This window comes from Bos mutus, chromosome X (assembly GCF_027580195.1).
Source record: "Bos mutus isolate GX-2022 chromosome X, NWIPB_WYAK_1.1, whole genome shotgun sequence".
In the NCBI taxonomy this organism is placed as follows: domain Eukaryota; kingdom Metazoa; phylum Chordata; class Mammalia; order Artiodactyla; family Bovidae; genus Bos; species Bos mutus.
The window spans coordinates 205,797-228,368 of NC_091646.1; the positions used below are offsets into that span (position 1 = coordinate 205,797).

Here is a 22,572-nt window from a genome sequence, read left to right on the forward strand (position 1 = left end):
TCTCTTCCTAGGAGATCTCATTCAAGTCCTTGGTTATTAAGTACCATCGATTTCTTCCGTGTGCTCCAAACCTGTATATCCCAGAAGGCCTGCTTGATATCTCTAGTCTGGTCACTAAAAGACATCACAAACCACATCTCTGAAACAATTGCTCAAACTTAAAAACTAGGGGTCATCCTTGTCTCCTTTTTTTCCTCTTAATCTTTACAACCCCCATCCAAACAATCTATAATATCTCTCAATTTTACTTTCAAAAAGTGACTCTATATGCGTTCAATAGCTACAAGTTAAGGGAAGAAAAATGTATGGATCTTAAGTTTAAGAGAGATGTCTAGGTTGGGAATACTTCGACTTGTGGTGGATGCAAGTAGTATTTTAAAGTATAGAGAGGCTTCTCTGGTGGTCCCGTGGTTAAGACTGTGCACTTCCACTGCAGGTGATGTGGATTTGATCTCTGGTCAGAGAACTAAGATCCCACATAAGATCCCATATGCCCCACAGTGTGGCCAAAAATAACAATAAAATAAAATAAATTAGAAAAAATAAAATTGTGCAATTGGGCCAAGATGGCAGAGTAGAAAGACCCTGAGCTCATCTCCTCTCACAGGCACATCAAAATTACAATGATTTAACAGCACACCTATCAGTGAAAAAACCCAGAACCTACAAGAAAAGATAATCTACAACTAAAGATATAAATAAGAAATCACAACAAGAGGGGTATGAAGGGTGAAGTCCAATATAGTCAAGTCTCATCCCCCTAAGTGGTGACCCACAAAAGGGAGAATAATTATAACTGCAAAGGTTCTCCCCAAAGAGTGAGAGGTCTGAGCCCAACATTGGACACCCCAGTCCAGGGGTCCTGCATGGGGAAAGATGATTCCCTAGAAGGTTTGGCTTTGAAGGCCAGCTGCGCTCAATTTCCAAAGACAAAGAGGACTGGAGGAAATAGACTCCACTCTTAAAGTGTGCACCCAAATCTTATATGCTCCGGGACCCAGGGCAGAAGCACTAATTTGAAAGAAGCCTTGGTCAGACCTACCTGCTGATCTGGATAATCTCCTGGAGAGACAAGAGGCAACTATATCTCACCCTGGGGACACAGACACTGGTGGCAGCCATTTCCGAGAGCTCTTTCTACCATGTGGACGCTGGTGCTGGCAAGCACCATTTTGGAATCCTCCCTCTAGCTTATTAGCTTCAGGACCCAGCCCCACTCATGCCCAACAGCCCATAGGCACCAGTACTGGGATACCTCTGGCCAAGCAACTAACTGTGAGGGGGCACAGCCCTATGCACTAGCAGACAGGTTGCCTTAAGATCCTCTGAGCCCACAGCCACCCTTAGACTAGGCCCTGTCCATGAGAGGGCCCAGAAACAGGCCCCACACACCAGTGCACATGTAATAGATCAGGGACCATCAGGTTCCTGTGGCCAAAGATAGTGGGACACAGCTCTAGCCAACAGTGGGCAGACACCAGCCCCAGAATCCCAGGCCCTGCCCAGCAGCAAGCCTGTTCTAGACTTTCCCTCCAGCATGCGGACACTAGCTCCATGAAAATCACAGCCCCCCAACCTATGTACCCAAGTCACACACCAGCAGGCCAGCTCCAGCCCTAGTACTAGATGGGCCCAGGCCCTGCCCACCAGCAAGCCTCCTCTAGCCTCAAGACAAGCCTCACCCCTCACAGGTGAACACCAGCCCCAGGAAAACCATAGTCCTGAAGCCTACAGACCCAGATCAATCACCATCAGGATACAACCAGCACTAGAATCGACTGGGCCCTGGTCCCACCCACAAGCAGGTCAATATAAGCTTCAAGACACTCTGGGTCTTGCTGCCAGCTGTGTCAGGAACCAATTCTGGGACCCCACCCCCCTCCCCCCCATCCCCCACTCCCTCCCCCCCCAGCCAAGGCCCTGTAGACAGATCCCAGGACCTGGCTTTACCTACCAACAGACTGGCACTAGATCTGGCTAGTAAACAAATGGGACCTGCTGCTGCTGCTGCTGCTAAGTCGCTTCAGTCGTGTCCGGCTCTGTGCGACCCCATAGATGGAAGCCCACCAGGCTCCCCCGTCCCTGGGATTCTCCAGGCAAGAACACTGGGGTGGGTTGCCATTTCCTTCTCCAAAGAATTAAAGTGAAAAGTGAAAGGGAAGTCGCTCAGTCGTGTCAGACTCTTAGCGACCCCATGGACTGCAGCCCACCAGGCTCCTCCATCCACGGGATTCTCCAGGCAAGAACACTGGAGTGGGGTGCCATTTCCTTCTCCAAAGAATTAAAGTGAAAAGTGAAAGGGAAGTCGCTCAGTCGTGTCAGACTCTTAGCGACCCCATGGACTGCAGCCCACCAGGCTCCTCCATCCACGGGATTCTCCAGGCAAGAGTACTGGAGTGGGGTGCCACTGCCTTCTCCAAATGGGACCTAATTAAATTTAAAAACTTTTGCACAGCAAAGGAAATCATTGACAAAATGAAAAGACAGGCTACTGAATGGGAGAAAATATTTGCAAATGATATGATCAATAAGGGGTTAATATCCAAAATATATAAATAGCTCATACAACTCAACATCAAAAAACAACCCATTCAAAAAATAGGCATAAGACCTAAATAGTTTCTCCAGAGATGACATATAGGTGGCAAACAGACACATGAAAGGATGCTCAACAGTGCTCATCATCAGAGAAATGTAAATCAAAACCATGAGCTACCACCTCACACCTGTCAGAATGGCCATTGTCAAAAAGGCCACAAATAAGAATGTGGAGGAAAGGGAACTGCGGTACATTGTTAGTGGGAATGTAAATTGGTGCAGCTACTATGGAAAATAGTATGGATGTTTCTCCAAAAACTAAAAATAGAACTACCAAACGATCCAGCAATTCCATTTCTTGGTATATATCCAAAGAAAATGAAAACACTAATTCAAAAATTGACATGCACCTCAATGTTCATAGCAGCATTACCTACAATTATTTACAATAGCCAAGATATGGAAGCAACCTAAGTGTCCGTCAACAGACAAACTGATAAAGAAGATCTGAGCTACACACACACACACACACACACACAATGGAATACTACACAGCCAGAAGAAAGAATGAAATTCTGTCATCTGCAACAACGTAGGTAGACCTGGAGGACAGTATGCTTAGTAAAATCAGTCAGAGAAAGTAAAATACTGTATATTGTCATTTATATCTAAAAAACCTGAAAACTAAGACAAGATAGTCAATGTAAAAAAAAGAAATAGATTCACAGATACAGACAACAAACTAGTGATTACCAGTGGTGAGAGGGAAGGGGGAAAGGCAAGATAGGAGTAGGGGATTAAGACGTACCAATTATTATGTATAAAATAAATAAGCTACAAGGATATATTTATTGTACAGCACAGGGAACATAGCCAATATTTTATAACCATAAATGGAATATAATCTATAAAAATGTTGAAGGACTATGTTATATACCTGAAACTAATATCATATTATAAATCAACTCTCTCTCTACATATATGTGCATATATATAACCAGACAGGATCTGGGGCTGCAACTGGGCATAGACTGTTAAAACTATCACCCCACCATTACCACTATTATGACTTCTATTAGCAGCAACTATGTAATCATTGTAATAAGAATTAACATATTCTAAACATTTTCATCTTCACAACCTTATAAGGTAGATCCTACCTATATTCCCATTTTACAGCTGATGGGGTTGAAGTCCAGAGAAAATAAAATAACAGTATAGGAGTGAATAAGCTCATTCAAGGAGAACATATAGAATGAAGAGGAGGGGTCTGAAGACAAAACTGGGAAAATACTAACTTTGGAGCCGTGGGCAGAGAAGAACAAACAGTTGAAAGAAACAGAAAGATAAGCCAGAGGGACAGGAGGAGCATCAGAAGAATTTGATGTCACAGAAAGCAAGATAGGATAGAGTGAGTGCCAAGGAGGGAATGGTCAAAAGACTCAAAGCCTACTGAAAAAAATCACATAAAAACTATCAAAGTATCCACTTGCTTTTGTAGTGAGATAGTGACTATTGGTGACCTTATCAGAGATTTTTCACTAAAGTTTTTGTAGGGTGAAAACCAAAGTGCAGCAGGTTGAACGGTAAAGGGAGCATCGCGAAGTGGACCTAGGATGGACTATTCTAATGAGAAGAAAGAAAGTCCAGGACGCAGGTTAGAGGGAGGAAATTATTCCAAGCACATAGGGAACCTGAACAGGCTTACTGTCTGGGAGAAAAATACCCAGTAGCACAGGGGTGCTGCAGCCCGGCTGAGATGCAGGAAATACGGGGGGTGGGGGGAGGGGTGGGAAGACGAAGTGAAGTCCCTGAAAAAAAGGAATAGGAGGAACTGGGATCTAGAGCTTGAAGATAGGGTTCAGCAAGGAAAACCAAGGGGCTTCATGGCTCAACCACTTGATTTTGACTAGCCGAAGTCCAAGGCTGTCTGCTTTAGGATTAGGGAAGAGTATAGACAGCTTGAAACCTTGTAGAAAATGTGAGATAACGGCTGACGTAAAGCGAGAGGGCGCTGAACCAAAAGACCCCACCCCAACCGCCGACCCCCGCGCCCGGCCCACTGAAATGACTCCCAGATTCGAAATTCTTTAGTATCCAGGTGCTTTAGAATCTCTTGGGAACGCGAATTCACTGTGCGGCACACTGCAGTCACTAGCCAGCCCGCCCTGTAGGGGGCGGTGTGCCAAGGCAGGTGCATCGGCGGTGGATCCAGGAACAGGCGCCCCACTTCCCGTCCTACAGGAGGCGCCATGCCGAGGACGGGGGTTCCCACCATGCCTTGCAGCCTCACTCGAAGCCCACAGTTTGATGCGTCACGCGGTGTGAGGCCTCACACCACTCTTCGTTAGGGGACTCGTGGGTGTGAGGGGAAGGAGGCGAAAGAGGCCAGGACTGAGCTAGGGCTGAAGGAGGACTGAGTGAGGAGCCGAGAGGCGGATCGGTTTAGCGGCCATCTCTCACCAGAGCTGCTGCATCTCCGCAGACTAGGCCGCGGAGGTCATGGCCTTGGACGGCGAAGATCCCAGGAGCGGTTTTCGCCACAGAGACGTAGTTACATTCATCAACCAAGAAGTACTCAGTAACGGCGGCGGCCCAGATTTCTACATGACCTACCGCTCGCGGCCCTGGAATGAGATCGAGGACGAGCTGCAGTCCGTCTTGGCCGACATACATGTACCTCTCAACCTCAAGAGGGCCTGTGCCTGGAGCGCGCTGGCCTTGAGCGTGCGGGTGGCCACGAGGCAGCGAGAGCAGCAGGCCCGCCGCGTCCAGCGGCTGCAGGAGCAGGTGGAGGAGCGCGAGACGGCCACCTGGGCCCTGGCCTCGCAGCTGCAGCGTCTGCGCGAGGAGCGTAAGCAGGTGATCATGCAGTTGCGCCGCACGCGCCAAGACCTGCAACAGGCGCTGAGCGAGCGCGAGGCCCTGCGCGGGCAGCTGCTGCAGGCCCAGAGAGCAGTGAGCTCTCGATCCCCGCAGCTCCGGGCTGACACGTGGCCCGTGACCGCTGAGGAGCGCAACAAGTTGCTGGTCGCGACCTCGCAGCGAAGGCGGCTGGAGGCCCAGAGGGAGGAGGCGCAGTATGCTTTGGCAGGCGGTGTGCAGTACGTGCAGGGGGCCCAGGGTCCCTGGGCCCAGGTTGCTCAACCCCCAGCTCCCATGCCATGCCCCAGGCACATGCCATACTCCATGCCATTCCCATACCCACCACCTCCCCCACCTAGGGTACTCTCAGAAGCCGAAGGAGCCGCCGCCACAGCAGCAGCATACCCGGCCCCCCAGATGCCTGCTCCGGTGATGTGTGCACCTGCTATGTGGCCTGTAGTTGTGTCCCAGGAAGAGGTAGCCCTGCCGTGGTACCAGAGGATCGAAGGCCAAGGGGAAGGTCCCCACTTCGGAAACCCCGTGGGGCACTTCCAAGTTGACCCAATGTATCAACAATCTCAGGATCGGATGCCCAGGACTCCAGATGGTAAGAAAGCCTTTGAACCCTAGGAAGAGGGATCCTCAGGAGGAGGGATTGGGACTGCCTAAGGTACAGAATGGGATTAACTTTTCCTGATGTTTGGCTTGCGATGAATGCAAAAAATCTAGATACTAACTGAGGTGGGAAGTCTTGCCCCAAAGAAGCTCCTCACTGGATTCAGGGATGTAGAAAAAGAATGGAGACATATTCTAAAGAGAAATCAATTTCTGGAGGTCCCCTTCTGATAAAAAAATTTTATTTACATCATAGAAAATTTGAAAATCCATAAAACAAAAATTTTCATTATCCTACCAATGACCCATAACCATTTTAACACAACAATATGTTTCTACATATGGATCTCTTCCCCTACTTTCATATTATACATGTATACATGTATATATGTGTATTGTTTCAAAGAAAGATGAGATTCTAATGAATATGTTAATTTTTAAAGGAAAATTTCTCCAATGGCATTTAAATTCACAGGTGGTAGACTTGATGGCTGCTACCGATTGGTTGACACCTTAAGGTATATGGGCTGATGTGATTAAACATTCGTTTTCTCCTTCCTATATTCTTCTTAGCCCCTCTCTCCCATGATACCAGGTCTTTGGCTGAGAATAACTGTGCTTTTAGAACATAAGATACGTTTTATTCTAGGAACACTGCTTTTCCTTGAGAATACTATCGTTATGCTGTATACTGCAGCCATGTTCATATTTGTTCCTTGATTTGTTTTTATAACATTCATTGGTTTGGGCCTGTTCTTTGTGTCTCTAAACTCCAGGATCTTCATCTGAGGCTGAAGGAAGTCCAGCTCCCTATGTGTGAATCACCACGAAATGCCCTTCCAGCTCTCAGCAGCCTTCGCCTCAGTGAGATCTCAGCTGGCTGGAGCAGAAAAAAAGAATGAAGAATCAGAGGAAAGAAGACATTCTGACACACATCTTGTAACAAGGGAGGGCAGACAAGATTTTGTTAAGCTTAATGAATGACAAAGTTTCAAAGAGGGGTGGGAGTGTAGTAGTAAATTTTAGGGATTTAGCAGGTTTGTCAAATTGCATTCATTAATTCATTGAACAAGCAGTTATTGCCTAGCATGTACTAGTAATTACTACTGTATGTTGTTATCTGGTGCACACATTTTAACTCAATTGGATGCAAGAGGCTACATGACAGGAGAGAGCCTAATTTGGCATATCAATTATATCAGGTATGACTTCTTTGCCTTACATATAGTGTGGCCTTTAAGTAAATCCAATTGAAATAAAGTCAAGATTCATTTCTACAATTCTGGGAGCAAAATCAGACTTTCATGGAAGAATTTGAATGACTGAACTGTTCATCACATTAATCCCAGTGGAAATAAATGAGCAGGGGCATATATGGGGAATGTAGCCTCACAAAAGTACAAGCAGTACTTTTCTCATACTCCTGCTGATTCCCCCCTGAGAAGGGCAACTTTTCCTGGTTTTCTAAAAGACCACTGGGTTGTCTTGCTACACACTTAAGCCCTCAGCCTCAGGCTGCTCCCATCCCAAGCCCTTTTTCAGTCAAGAGTAGATGAAGAATAACATGTATTTTCTAGGACAGGCATTGTGCTATGAACTGTGCTTTCTTGAACTAAATTAAAAATAGAACTGGACTGGGATAGGCACTCTTGAGAATGCCCCTGGGTCCTTTTCTTCCACTTGGTGTCTTCAGGTGCTCTGCTTCCCTGAGGCAGCTGCTGCAAGCCAGGGGGAGCCAGGGTCCACCCAGGGGCTGGAGGTCAGTTCAGGCTCCAGTCTGAACAAGAGGCGTCCTCAAGTTCCTCCAAGAGATTCCAGCTCACCAGGCTCAGCATTTGTCAGAGGTTTTCTGCTTGTAACTAGTAATAGAGTGTTCACTTACCTGCTGTGTCTTCTGCGCTGTGTGTACCGAGGGGCAGGTTTGCTCAGAAGTGGTGTTTTAAATCTGCCTCTTCCCTCCATCCCACTGAGGTGACTAGAGAATTCCATGTCATTCACTATGGAAGGGCCCCTCCTCTTCCTGTGAGTTACTCAAGAACTGGGGGGAGGGACTTCCGTGGGGTCTTCAGTCCATTGTGATTGTGCCTGCTCCCCTCACTGTCTGTGTCCTTGAAGGTGCGCTTCTCTTCTAGTCCTGGGCCCATGGGGCACGAGAGGAGAGGTGAGGTGAGGTGAGGAGGGGGCTTCTGCCTAGGCTGGGATGTGTCCAGCCTCCCTATCTGCACCAAGAAGCCATTTCCCTGAGGCCCTGTCTCCCAGAAGTGCCTTGAGCAGAAATTTCTGCCCTGCAGGGCACTCTCCCCTCCCTCCTATGCACAGTCCCATCAAGGTGCTCAGGATTCTGGAGAAGAGCCAGGCTTAGCCAGTTGGCTAATGTGGCAAATGTTTCCAGAGGCAAAAGGGGTGGAGTCTGGCTCCCTGCTTGGTGTAGAGACACATGGGGCAGAGAACAGACATGAAGCTGCCCCGCCAGCGTCCTCGCTCCCAGGGTCCTGATTACTGGGAGGCCTTGGTTATTCGGGAGGGTGCTGGGGAGGAAGGGGACCGTCGAGGGCATCATCACAAAGCTAAGTTTTCTGGGTTGGAGGCTGGTTCTGTGATACACTTGTGTATGCTGATTACTCCCTGGAATTCTGGGAGGACAGGACACAGATGAGATGGGAATATTATAGTACATTTTAATCTGGTGGTTCTCAATGCATGGCTTTTGAACCAGCAGCATCAGGATCAACTGGGAACTTAATCACAAATGCAAATCCTCAAGCTCTACCTCAGACCTCCTGACTCCAGAAGTTGTGGGGGGTAAGGGTCTAACAGGTGTTTCTGGTGCTTACTAAAGTTTGAGAACCTTTGTTTGTACCCATAGTGTAATGGGAACAAATCACCCTGGATCCCATCATGGCTGGCTCACTTAAGGCTCCACAACACACTCTGATGTCCATTGGAATGTCTGTAGAACTGTAAGAAACTAGACTCTCCAGGTACAACTCTTCTGTAGCTCAATATAATCACCTAATGTTTCAGGGGTGACTTTTTTTCATAGCAACCTGCATGAATCTTTGGCCAGAATCATTAAGGTTGGCTGTGCCCAAGCTGGACACACGCAGGTAAAGGCAGTAATTTGTTTAAGATCCTGAGTGACTGGGCTCATACACCTGCTCTACCAATTACTAGCTGTGTAACCTAAAACAAGCTACTGAATTTCTCTGATCCCCAAAAAGTGTCGGCTGCCTTCCCCCACCATTAGGATCTCTGTGATGCTGGGGTAATGGGTATAAAGGGTGCCCATGGTGTGACTTCTCATACCACAGAGTGGCCACCATGTGACACTGTATGGCTATTATCCTCATTGGTGACAGCTCTGTCAAGTATAGGTATAATAGATGCCTCTATTAATAGTGCTTCAAGGAGGATGTTTTACTCCCATTTTAACAAATGTGGCAACTCAGTAAGTTACCCAAAGTCATTTAGTTGGGAGTTGGTGAAGTGTGGGTTCTAACCCAAGTTGCCTGGCACTGAACTCCATGCCCTTTCTGCTATATCAGAACCTCAACCTTGTACCCTTACCAGTTACTAGCAGTTAACAGGGTCTGTCAATACCTTGCTGGATGTATCTGACTATAATGGAAGGACTCTGAATCATAGAGCCAGTCTGGTGGAGAGGGAAGTGAGTGGAGGTGGCCAAAGAGTCAGGGTTGGTTGTTGTGGAGTGTTGATGCTACAAAAGAAGGTGCTGGAAGGACTGTGGACATGGCTTCTAGGGGTGTCAGCCTGCTGAAAGTTACAGGGAGAGCGATGCAGAAAGCGGAGCAGCATAGGGTGGCTGCTACACTCCCCGCCCCACCTCCATAGAGGCCCTTGCCATGAACACTTCTGTCTCATACAGCTGCAGAAGTAGTGGCTCCAAGCTGACCCTTCCTCTGGGGGCCTCTGCAGGCAGCGAGTGGTAAGTGTAGGGATGGGGAGAAGCCCCATTCAGGTGTTGCTGCTGCTGCTGCTGCTAAGTCACTTCAGTCGTGTCCGACTCTGTGTGACCCCATAGACGGCAGCCCACCAGGCTCCCCTGTCCCTGGGATTCTCCAGGCAAGAACACTGGATTGAGTTGCCATTTCCTTCTCCAATGCATGAAAAGTGAAAGTGAAGTCGCTCAGTCGTGTCCGCCTCTTAGCAACCCCACGGACTGCAGCCCACCAGGCTCCTCCATCCATCGGATTTTCCAGGCAAGAGCACTGGAGTGGGTGCATTGCCTTCTCCATCAGGTGTCGCAGGAGGCAACAGAAGACTGCTCTGTGATAGGTGTGCTGCATCCCTCTGCAGGTGAGAGCTGTGCCCAGTGCATGGCAAATGCCAGCTAGCCAGACTAGTGAGCAATGTTCAAGTTTTCTCTAATAAAAACAAGTTTCAAATGAGGGCAGAGCCCTGATACCTGGCAGGAGTGGAGGCTTTGTCCTCTCACCGAGTCAACCCTTATTTATGAGCAAGATGCAAGAGAGAACCAAGGAGATTCATAACTCACTCTCTTGGGAAATTATTTTCCTGAGGCCCTTTCTGACTATCAAAGGAAACTGGATTCACCAAAACAGAAGCAGGAAAAGCAATTGAAACCATGTACAATCCCCAAACCTGGAGGTAACTACTGTTTATAATGTATTTACTTTACATACACACACTTAGGTATATATAGAACCACATATTTATATACACCAAGACACAGTATGGTACATATTTTTTTGAAGCCTCCTCAACTGTAAAAGTAGTGACTCAAATTTGGATCCTTTCTATGGTGGGCTCTGCACCCCATATGCAAGAAGGTATAGGAATTGAGAGAAGTACTTTTTGGGTGGCAGAGCAGTTACAGATTACATAGAGATTTACCAAAACAGATTAACTCAGTACATATTCCTTTCCTGCATCTGTTTCTCACTTAGCAGTAGGGTACACTGTCTCATATCTGAATTATTTGAGAATGTAACTTTAAATGGTCATGTAAAATGCTGTCATGTCAGTGTTTCAATTTATTGTACTTAAGGAGTTCTCACTGGGCATTTAGATTGTTTTCAAATTTTCACTTCACTCTCAACAATATTAGTGTGCAGAGTCTTCTGTACCATGCCCAAGAATAAATATGAATGTGAAAGTCAGTCATGTCCGACTCTTTGCGAGCCCATGGACTATACCGTTCCTGCAGTTCTCCAGATCAGAATACTGGGGTGGGTAGCCTTTCCCTTCTCCAGGGGATCTTCCCAACCCAGGGATCAAACCCAGGTCTCCCACATTGCAGGTAGATTCTTTACCAGCTGAGCCACCAGAGAAGCCCAAGAGTACTGGAGTGGGTAGCCCATCCCTTCTCCATCTTCCCAATGGGTCTCCTGCATTGCAGGTGGATTCCTTACCAGCTGAGCTACAAGAAGAAAACCTAATAGTAAATATAATCATTTAAAAAATCTTAACCAGTTTGAAAGATCTTAGTTTGATTTGCATTTCTTTGCTTACATAGAAAGATGGAGTATTTTTTGAAATTACTTATCCATTTGAATTTCTTCTGTCATGATTTATTCATGTCCTAAGTGTACTCATGGAATACTCACCTTGCTTTTATTTCATAGTAAGGATATTAACCTAACCCTTTGTCATAATTAGGATGCCAAGTATTTTCCCTTGTTTGTAGATTATCTTTGTGTGTGGTGGCATTTTGATAGAAGTATTGGTACTTATGAGGTAGGTCTCAATGTATTTTTCCCAAAAATAATCAACCTAGTAGTTCAGCATCATTTTTCAATGTTCCAGTCTTTTCCCACTGATCTGAAAGGACCATCTTTATCAAATACCAAATACAGTGTGTGTATATATGTTGTCCATTAAATTGTTGGTCTATTATTATATCCATCTAACACTTGATCTGAGCTTTATAACACATCTTAATAAATGCAGTAAAGTTATCACTCATTTTTTTCTAAATTTTCTTGGTAGTTATCACCTGTTTATTCTCAGTTGAAGCTTTATAATTTAACTCTATTCCTGAGTCTCAAATGTACTTCTTCAACTGGATTCTGTGAGACTTATACAATCACTTCATAATTTGTTGCTCTTTTTATAACCTAATTTGAGTGGATTTCTGCTCCTTAAGGCTTTATCTCAGCCCTATTCTCTCTTCACTTCCTCTTTCCATGATCTTGTCTAAACATGTGACATCTATCATCTAAAAGGAAGAAGATTCCAACCTATATGATTTTTTAAAAGCTCATGTTTATGTGAGCTTACTTTGTAAATTTGGTGGCATTATCTTATTTAATTCCCTTTAAAACCCTACAAGATAGTAAGTAGAAGGCAGTACCATCTCCATCTTACAAATGGAGAAAGCTAGGCTTAGAGGGGTTGAATAACTTGTCCAAGTTACTTATCACCCTGATGTGTGTCAAGAGCAAGGATGCACATTCTTCTCTGATATACCTGCCATGCTATGCTATGTAGCATTTAAAAAGAAGGAAACATGAATATTAAATACTGTCTGCCATAAAGTGGAAAATCATAGCCGCCAGACTTTTGTTTTTGCAATTGAAGAGGACACAAGAAGCAGTATGTCATACTGAAGGGAGGCTGTAATGGTAGCATGCTTATGGCTTGGCTCTGAATCCCAGATGCATTCAATGGATTAATGGTAGGTGTTATAATGCAGGAATAGTACTCTCCACAGTGCCTGATGGATATCAACTCTAAGATGTACATTTTTTTTCACATTTTTGAAAACAGTAGGCCTCTCACAGTTTAACAAGTATTTATCTTAGAACTGATAGCATCTTAGATTTGATAAAACAGGTATTGAGGAGTTAATGTTTAGCTATTACTACAAAAAATGACCACTTATCCATCAGCAAATATTTATTCAGTGTGAACTGTGTGTCAGGCACTAGAGACTGGAACAGCCTAGTAAACATTGCAGATTCCTGCTTTCATGAAGTTTACCTTCTAGTGGGAAGCATACATGAAATACAGATTAGCAAGTAAAATAAATAGTATGTCAGATGGTAACGGGTGGTAAGTAATATAAGTGAAACAGACTAAAGGGGATGGGAAGTGGTGTAGGGGGGAACACTGGAGTTATAGAGTGGTCAAGGAATGCTTCCCTTGAAGGTGACATTTGAAGAGACCTAAATGGGACTAGTGGAGAAGGCAATGGCACCCCACTCCAGTACTCTTGCCTGGGAAATCCCATGGACGGAGGAACCTGGTGGGCTGCAGTCCACTGGGTCGCTAAGAGTCAGACACGACTGAGCGTCTTCACTTTCACTTTTCACTTTCACGCATTGGAGAAAGAAATGGCAACCCAATCCAGTGTTCTTGCCTGGAGAATCCCAGGGATGGGGAAGCCTGGTGGGCTGCTGTCTGTGGGGTCGCACAGAGTCGGACACGACTGAAGTGACTTAGCAGCAGCAGCAGCAAATGGGACTAGAGGATGAACCGTGAGGATAGCTAGGGGATCTTTCCAGGTAGAAGGCGGAGCAAACACAAGGGCCTTGAAGGGAAGACACCCTTGAGGGTCTTTGAGGAGTAGCAAGAGGGCCAGTATGGCTGGAGAGGAGGGAGTACAGGAGAGCAGATAAGGTGGGAGTGGAAGAGTTGCACATTATGGCTGGAAAATAAGTAGGCGAATAAGGGCTTCCCTGTTGGCTCAGCAGTAAAGAACATGCCTGCAATGCAGAAGACGTGGGTTCGATCCCTGATCTGGAAGATCCCTTGGAGAAGGAAATGGCAACCCACTCCAGTATTCTTACCTGGAAAATCCCATGGACAGAGGCACCTGGCAGGCTACAGCCCATGGGGTCACAAGGACTTGGACATGACTGAGCAACCAACAACAAATGTCAATCAGGATTTCTTTTTTTAAAAAATTGTTTATTTAATTGGAGGCTAATTACAATATTGTGGTGGTTTTTGCCATACATCGACATGAATCAGCCACGGGTATACATGTGTTCCCCCCATCCTGAACCCCCCCTCCCACCTCCCTCTCCACCCCATCCCTCTGGGTTGTCCCAGAGCACCAGCTCTGAGTGCCCTGCTTCATGTATCAAACTTGTACTGGTTATCTGTTTTACCTATGGTGATATATATGTTTCAATGCCCTCTCAGAAAGGCTCTAGATAGTATGAGGAACTGCATACTGGGGCTCAGAACCACCCAGCAAGGACTGCCAAGTGTCATGGCTACACTGCACTTAAAGTCAGGGGATGGCTGGGGGGTAGGGATGACATTAATTTAGGTAAAGTGAGGAGACAGATCCATTTAGTCTCTTAAACACACTAATGCACGGTCAGAATGATTCATGGTGCAGAACACTTTGAGGACAGAATGATAATGATACGTGATCAGAATAACTAGATGAAGCTACTCTGAAGAACAGTGACATTCAGGGCTTAACATCTCTAACGAGGTGCAGCACAAACTGGCCTTGGTTTGATCTTTCACAACGCACACTGCCACCACATTCACTCTTGCGTCAACTGGGCTGAACTAAACTCAACTTATTTTAAGAATACTGAAGAACATTTATAGGGTGACTTCATGCAGGACAGAAGAGTATAGAAGTCAGATTTCTGTAACCATTTAATGTAAGGTATATGTTTCTTTGTAATCTATTCTTTCTTAGAAGCCAAGATGCATGGTGGTGAAGAGCACGGTCTTTGAAGGCAGACAGAACTGGGTTCAAATGTCAGTTTCATCACTTACTCTTTGTGGGACTTTTGTTAAATAACAGCTCAAACCTCAGTTATCTCCTCTGTAAACTGGGAATGATACCACCCACCTCAGAGAGTTGCTGTGAGGATTAAGTGAATGAAATGCGTGTATACAGTGCACAGCACTGTAACTGCTCAATACAACTATAGCTGCATTTTCCCACTAAAAATGAATTGGGTGCCAAGATTTTTCCTGTTCACGCTCTCTTGAAATAGAGGGACTCAAATTTACACTGCCATCAAAAGACAATAAAAAAGACAATAACAGTAAAGAGAAAGCAAAACGTTTCCTTAGAATTCTAAAGGCAGTTCTAGCACTTACAGTATACACACTGAACTTAAAAAAGATGGACCTCCACATTGACTTTTTAGATAGATAGCAACATATATGCAAACACTCTACTTGCTATCTATAAAGTGCTTCTTTCAGAGGTTTTGTGAGGTGCAGAGTTATGAAATATATTCAGCTGAGAGAAGACAGACGACCCCCTCCCCTCAGTCCCACAAATGCAAGGTAAGGCCATTTTTTGACTGAATTAAAGCCCATTAAACATTTAACAATCAGAAAATGAAACCCCGTTATTCAGAACTATGGAGAGATCCAAAGTTCAATCCCTTCTCCCACCAAAAATGTCTCAAGTAAAAAGGAATGTGCACCATTTAATCCAGTCATGTAACATTTGAGCATTAGACTGGGTTATCAGGAATTCAGAGGAATTTTCAGAAAATGGATAGCTCTTCTTCTGCCCCTGTCAGATCCCTGAGGTGTTTATCTTGCTCAGAATGGAACCAATTTCAACAGTGAGTACAGTTTATCAATGCAGATAGATATATATATTAAAAGTACAATTATTATGAAGCTCTTAAATTTGATTTTTATATTTTCAATATCTTCTTGGAATTTTCATGACCATATAGGCCCCCATGTTTGAGATGTCTACATTAAAGGTTCTAATGCCTTAATGACTGCCCTGTGTAAATGTGCAGACCTATGAGATTATGTAAGTCCTATTGACAATTCAAGAGACAAAAATTTGAGGAACTCAGTTATACAAACCAATCCAACCTCTAAATACTGAGATCATGGAATAAAAATGAAGTTATCCATAGTAATATAGATTGAATGATCTTTATTATATTTTAATCCACCGATCTAAAATTCACACATATCAGATGAAACAGGAGTGCCACAGTATGCTTTATTTTGTAGGTATTAATTAGTTCACTATATTGATATATCCAAAACTTTAGGTAGCAGCAAGCATCAGTTCTTCCTAAGAAGCTCAGGTGAAAACAATTCTTTATATTCATGACCCACTGTTGTACTGACAGAAAAGTGAACCCAGTGAGCAAAGCTTATTGAACACTCAGTTCATAAATTCGGGGCTTCCTGTATTTTATTGGAATTGAAGCAGTTTTTGTTCTAACCATCTGATAATTTTATATTTTAGTTAATCTTAATTCTCAAGAATTAAACATGTTTGCTAATTATCTAAGATAAAACCATGATACTCATTGAAGAATTAATGTTAGTCTCCTACCCAACAGTAGGAGACTGTTTTAAATGAACCCATACTTCTAAATGTATCTGAATTTTCCAACCCATATACCTGGCAAGGTCACAAGCTGATTTAAATAACCTGGCTTTCAGACAATCATCTCAAAAATATTTATTGAAACGAAGCCACTGTTCTTCATGGTGCCATCACTCAGACTAAATAACAGCTAATCAACTGTTTTCACACACACACACAAAATTTTTAAATAAAACATTCTTTATATACTTAGCAAATCGAGGAGAGCTCAAGTCTGCAAGTCAGAACTAGAAAGTTCTAAGGGAAGTATAGTTGAGCATTCTGACTTTCTACTCCAGTTTGGAATATATGCTTTTGAGGTGCACATATAAAGACAGTAAAGAAAGATGTTGATGATTTTTTTTTAATGAAAGTTTCCAGTCCCAATTATTGGCAGAGTTCTGGCATCACTTAATGGCAGCAATACAGTGGACAGCATCTGCACTGTGCTGAGAGGTAGATGGGGATCTTATCCTTGGGTTTAATAACAAACTTTATTTAAGGTTTAAGCCTAATTTTTTAATCCAAGAAAGTTTTGAAAGTGAAGCCAGATCTTTGGAAGACGCTTGTTTTTTAGTTACATAGAGAGAAAATAGCTTGATAAACTCAGCATCTGCCTTCATGGGAATCATGCAAATCACATGTGTGCAAAGCTGCACACTAGAGAGATACAGCACTGTGCTTCCAAATCACAGGGTGATTCAACAGCCTGGCCAGTCAAGCAGACACTGGGAGGAGAGGCCTCTAGTATCTGACTCCAGCAGCCAGAGCCATTAGAGGTCCCTACAGGGATACGAGTCTGTTATCAAGATCAACAAATTTACAGAATATTCCTGGTCCAGCTTTGGCCAGGCAGCCATCTGACTGATGATACTTCAGGGCCCACTAGTTTCTAGAGTTAGCACTTGCTGTTATAAGAAAAAGAAACCAACACATTAAAAATTTATCAATTAGAACTTATTCATACAGGGGACGAGAGAGTGCAGACGGCACACAAAATAAAGCTTCATCTTGTTCTTTTTTAGTGGAGGATGAAGCAACTTTCTGAACAAGGCAAGCCTCCATGGGGGAAAAAAAATTCTAATTCATAACTCTAAAAAAAAAAAATTATAACCCAGGGAATTCCCTGGTGGTCCAGTGGTTAAGACCCTGCACTTCCACTGCAGGGGTCACGGGTTCAATGCCTGGTGGGAGAACTAAGATCGCGCGTGGTGTGTTGTGCAGTATGGCAAAACATTTTGGTATGAACACCTTAAAAAAAGGGGTTGTAGATCTTATTTCAACCTTCAGCATAAATGGTAAGTCTGAGATAGTCAATATATTCCAAACTCTAGTAGGGAAAAAAAGACGTCCTTGTTAAAATAGAGTAGCCACTAATTGTAATTAAGAAAACAGCCAGACTTTTGCTATTAAATACAATATTGGGAAAACATTCCTTTCTTTCTAACTAGCAGAAAAATCAAGATTTAAATAATCTTGGGAAAACTAAGTCTGATGACAAACCAAATTTTGTTTGCCACCAATGAAAATGAATTCCATTATGCTCTTGAATTTATTTTCTGAAGCAAGTTAAATTCTCCAACAGCTTTGATTTTGCAAATAATGTCAAAGAGGCAAAATACAGTAACTGCAACATATAAAATTACCCTTCAATAGCAATGCTTTCATAATTGGAGTCAGAGGCTTAAAATCATTATTTACTAAAAAAGATACTGTAAGCCACAATTTTTCTTTCAATTACACTTTTACAAAGGAACAAAACATAGAAAAATAAAAAACAGAAATTGGTCCTAAGAGTGCTACTCATGCCCAAGTTAGCTAGCAACTCACTGAGGTTAATCTGCATATCCCAAACAATTGCACAGCATTTCCTGGCTTTTAGCCGATGGAAGACATAACTTCTGATAGCCAAAAAATAAAAATAAAAGAACCTACTAGATTTAATTGATTACACAGATTGATAACCAGTACGACTTTTCCTTCTTCCAATCATATAAGAGATAAAGACAACAATTATAAGGAAGCCCAAGGCCACACCCACTGCAACAGGAATAAGAAAGTTGAGGTCAGAGTCAGCAGAACATTCTTCAGCTGTCAGAAAAGAACAGACAGAAAGCAAGGAAAGGAAATTAGTAAGGAATGCAATTAAGCAGAAACAAGCAAACAAGAAACAAGCATTTTGAATGTATACATAGGTTAGTCTTTTAGAGCATTACCCCATCTTCTATTTTTACTATACCCACCCAAATATTAACATTTCCAACTAACCAATCCTCCTGTATCTCACTGTCACTTCATCTTTAACCACACCTAATTCCTCAGTACAAAACCATAAGTTAAGGGGACAACGGGAAAGGGTCTGAAACAAAGAAGTGTGCTTGCCTAATATGGGAAGACTTTATGCTGAATTGTCTAATAGCACCACGGGAAAAGAGAATAAAACCACCACCTGTGTATTTCCCCACTCCCTTCCTACCTTGCCACAACTGTTGTGAAAATATAAATAAAAATTCTGAATGAGTAATAAAATTCAAGTTAAAAAGATTTACAATCAAGAAAATGCAGTGTAATGTTTTTCATACAAGCATTAGGTAACTGTCAGGTTATATTATTTTTCACTGAGCAGTGGCCTGGAATAAAAGCAGAATCCAGTGGACACCACTGGACCACCAAGAAGGCTGTGCACACGCGCAGTGTAGATTCTGAGCTCTGGATTGAGACAGAACTGAGTTTAAATCTTGACTCCTTCAAGTACTAGCTAAAGGACCTTGGTCAAGTAATTTAAACTGAGCTTCACTTTCCTCATCTATAAAAGGGGGATGATACTTACATTATAAGGTATCTAAGGATTAAAAACAACTATATTTCTAAAATATCTGATACACATCAGAAGGTCAACAAGTGTTTACTCCCTTCTCTTTTCCTCCCATGTTTGTGATCCCATCCAAGGAGATTTTAGGCTTTGAAGTAGCAAACAGATCAAAATAGGAGGCATTCAAAAAGCCAACATTACCTTCAAAAATATTTAAGCAAAGTTGGTGTCATATATCATTTATTGGAAGTAATTAGTACAGAAACTCAAAGTGTCCAATGCTGATCTCATAGTTTCAAGTTTAAACCAGTTTTACTATTGAGTGATTAGATTTCATTGGGACTCTTTTAAATAAAAATGGTAATAGTGCTTTTGTTGTCCACTAGATATATAACCTCAGTGAAGTCACTTCTCTTCTGTAAAAATTACGGGGTATAGAGTAAATAGTCTTTAAAAATCCTTTATAAATCTCATGCACATAACAAATGTGGTATTTGGTGTGATTTATGATCAAACAATAACTTGCTTTTTTACTATAATCTTTTTCTCCTCTTGAATTTTTGTCATGCATAAAAAGTTGCTATCATTCTGAATATATAATATAAATTTCAGCAATAACAATAGCTTTTATTAAAAGGATTTACTGTATTTTACTGAAAGCTTTCTGAGACTGATAGCTGGGTGCCAAAATACTGATTAGTGAGTTATAAAAATTCTGAACAAGTCAATATATACATAGAATGAATTAATAAAATAATCACTTCAATGTGAAATTCTCAAGCTTCCTTTTTACTTGTCTATACATTCAGTATCTGTGCTGCACTTCTAACATGGAGCATGCTTCGATAGGGGCTGATTCTCTAGTTCATTTTAATGCCAACAGCTTCTCTCTATCCCCCCATCTATGCTCTGCCCCACAGGGGCTGTCTTGGAAAAACTAAGAGCCTAGTTGCTATGCCTCACTGCCTGACTTTTGAGATTGCTATTAGCTTACATTTCCTAAGTACCAGTCTGATGACAACACAAAATAGATTTTAATGCTCCAGAGATCAACAAGATGAGGTAGAGAAACACAACACAATCTCTCCCAATTAGTTCATAGAATATTTCTATCTTTCAATGCTAATTGGGCATCCAAGGAAGAGAAAAACACTAAAAAAAAAAGGCAAGTGGTTAAACATGTTTGAATCTTTTCAGTCTATACTGCTGCAAAAGAAACATTTTTTTAAAAAGCTCTTAATTCTGAAGCCAGTTTAAGCTCTGTTGTAGTCTCTTGGGTCTGTTTTATACCTAGGGAAAAATCACAAGCCTAAGATACTGACTTCAGCTTCAAAGAAGTCAGCAAAAGTCACATAAAATGCTGACACCTGAGGACATTCAACCGAAAACCAAGTTTAAGCATATGATGGGCATTTATGCCACATCAACATTTATTTAATTAACTATATGCAAAGGCACTGTGATGAGTTTAAATCAGGATAGTTCTTATACACTGAAAACAGAACACCGGTAGTGAAACAATATTTATTAATTCCATGAAGACACAACTACACATTCAACCTCCATAATGGTCATGTTAATAAGTTTCAGGCATCTTAGGTTAGAATCCAAATTTGGCCAAGGCTTCTTAAGATAGACCTTGAAACACTGCACACCCATGTTCTTTCCAACAAATTTGTCTTCAGGACCAGTTAACACGACGCTTTTTCAGTTTTAAGCTGTTCTATTTACAGTTTTTACTAATAAAGAATGATCTCAAATGCTGGGACTGATTTAAGACTTAAAGTTTTGCTATCTTCACAAAATATTTCAAAACTGCAAAGGAAGAAAATCTTGTTATGTGCATGTATTTTTATATAATCAATCAGAATGCAGGTTTCTAAAATTGCTCATATCCAGCATGATGGCGCTTGAGACCAATAAAGTAAGCCAGCAACACTAGAATAAGCACTCCTGCCAAGGCTGCTCCCACCGCTATGGGCACAAGGAAGTTGTCGTCATCTGCACTGCAGTCTTGAGCTAGATGTGGAGAAAGGACAATTGAGAACAAAAACAGTGACAACATTTCTAATGTGTACACTTTAAGTTAAAATGACAGTTCTTCCCAACACACACATTCGTTTTTCACACCCAGGCAACAAATCACTGGCACTCATTACCAGCAGATGAGATGTCCCACGAAAGTGATTTTCCAAATAACCAAAACATACTTTTAAGTACCACCCCCCCCCAAATGCAGTCATTTTGGATGAGACATAAAACGATCACCTACTTCCCAGATTTCTTAAATGGAAGATAATGGATAAATATATTTAGCCTTTCCTTGATGATCAAGCTGTGAGCTTTCAGAAGCAAACTGTTATGAAGTTGAAGCAGCATAGTGCCAGGTGCCCCACAGATTGGGAAGCAATAATGAAATGAGCCAAATAACCAACTATACAAAGCAGATAGAAGACTCAATGCAGAGCAATACAGGGTCACTTAGTAGTAAGGAAAGGTATCAACCGGCCCAGATTAAATAACTGTTAGCCTCAAGATTTCAGTCTGGTATAGGAGTCAGACAAGAGAATCAGTGGTTACAATTTCAAAATGTCCTGTAACAAGGGCAGGGAACACACATCGAAATTTTTCAGAGGCGCACTCAACTCAGCCTTGTTACCCAAGGCATAGTTTGAAAAAGGTGACACGAGAGCCGAGATGTTAAGAATGAGTAGGAATTAGCTGTGCAGGTACTGGGTCAAGGGCATTCCGGGTATAGAAAACAGCATAGACAAAAATACGGACCCATGGATGGTAACAAAACACAGGGCTTTGGGTGAAATGTAAGCAGGCTGGCATAGCTAAAACAATGGATTAAGAAATACTCTTGGAAAAGAGGTGGAAATAGGATGTTAGGACCAGCTTACAAAGGCATTGTATGCTCCAGGTAGTCTGGCCTTATACTGATAGCAAAAAAAAAAAATTTGCAGAATTTTAAGCAGGATATTTGTTTCAGAAGTTATGGGAGATGGAAGGCTGGAGGTATTATTAGGAAGCAACTCTACTGCTAGAAGCCAGATGACCAATAATTTGATCCTGAACTCGGTTAGCAATGTGCAGATGTAGAAGAGATAGACTACAGATCCAATGAGAAGACAGAACTGACCAAATGGATGTAGGCGGTGTGGTAGGAGATAATAGAATGGCTTCCAATTCCATGCTTTGGTGATTAGGTAGATGCTGGTGCCATTCATGGTGATAAGGAATACAGAGGAATAATATGCATTTCAGTTTTATATGTAATTATTTTGTGAGGGTTAATTTTTTAATCTTTAAAATCTGTGTGTTGGGAGAGGGTAAAGAGGGATCTGTGTAAGAGGGAGACATTCAAGTTTCAGATACCTGCGTCTTAACCAAGTGGTTGATGTACTTAAGTGATAGGTCAAACCAGGGA

At 42.7% G+C, this 22,572-nt stretch overlaps 3 protein-coding genes across 8 annotated transcripts in view; 2 read left to right on the top strand and 1 right to left on the bottom strand.

The window, feature by feature from the left end:
* ATP1B4 (ATPase Na+/K+ transporting family member beta 4) overlaps positions 1 to 168 on the top strand; it is a 39,763-nt gene extending 39,595 nt beyond the window's left edge. For all 5 annotated transcript variants that reach the window (XM_070366377.1, XM_070366372.1, XM_070366373.1 and 2 more), the window contains one exon: positions 12 to 168. In XM_070366377.1, the coding sequence (XP_070222478.1) occupies positions 12 to 143 (132 nt within the window). In that variant the 3' untranslated portion in view covers positions 144 to 168. The remainder of the gene's footprint in view (positions 1 to 11) is intronic.
* Positions 169 to 4,315: 4,147 nt separating this feature from the next.
* Positions 4,316 to 7,652, top strand: LOC138986456 (testis-expressed protein 13D-like). Its single transcript, XM_070366378.1, has 2 exons — positions 4,316 to 6,010; positions 6,795 to 7,652. Exons 1-2 carry the CDS (start codon positions 5,041 to 5,043, stop codon positions 6,836 to 6,838), a joined length of 1,014 nt encoding a protein of 337 aa, XP_070222479.1. The 5' UTR covers positions 4,316 to 5,040; the 3' UTR covers positions 6,839 to 7,652.
* A 9,984-nt stretch (positions 7,653 to 17,636) lies between these two features.
* The window catches only part of LAMP2 (lysosomal associated membrane protein 2), a 36,219-nt gene continuing 31,283 nt past the window's right edge, over positions 17,637 to 22,572 (bottom strand). The window contains exon 9 of one of the 2 annotated variants that reach the window (XM_070366213.1): positions 17,637 to 18,418. In XM_070366213.1, coding sequence (XP_070222314.1) covers positions 18,276 to 18,418 — 143 coding nt within the window. In that variant the 3' untranslated portion in view covers positions 17,637 to 18,275. Of the gene's footprint in view, positions 18,419 to 20,649; positions 21,159 to 22,572 lie in introns of those variants that run through there. The other variant, XM_005891530.3, reaches the window with a different exon arrangement.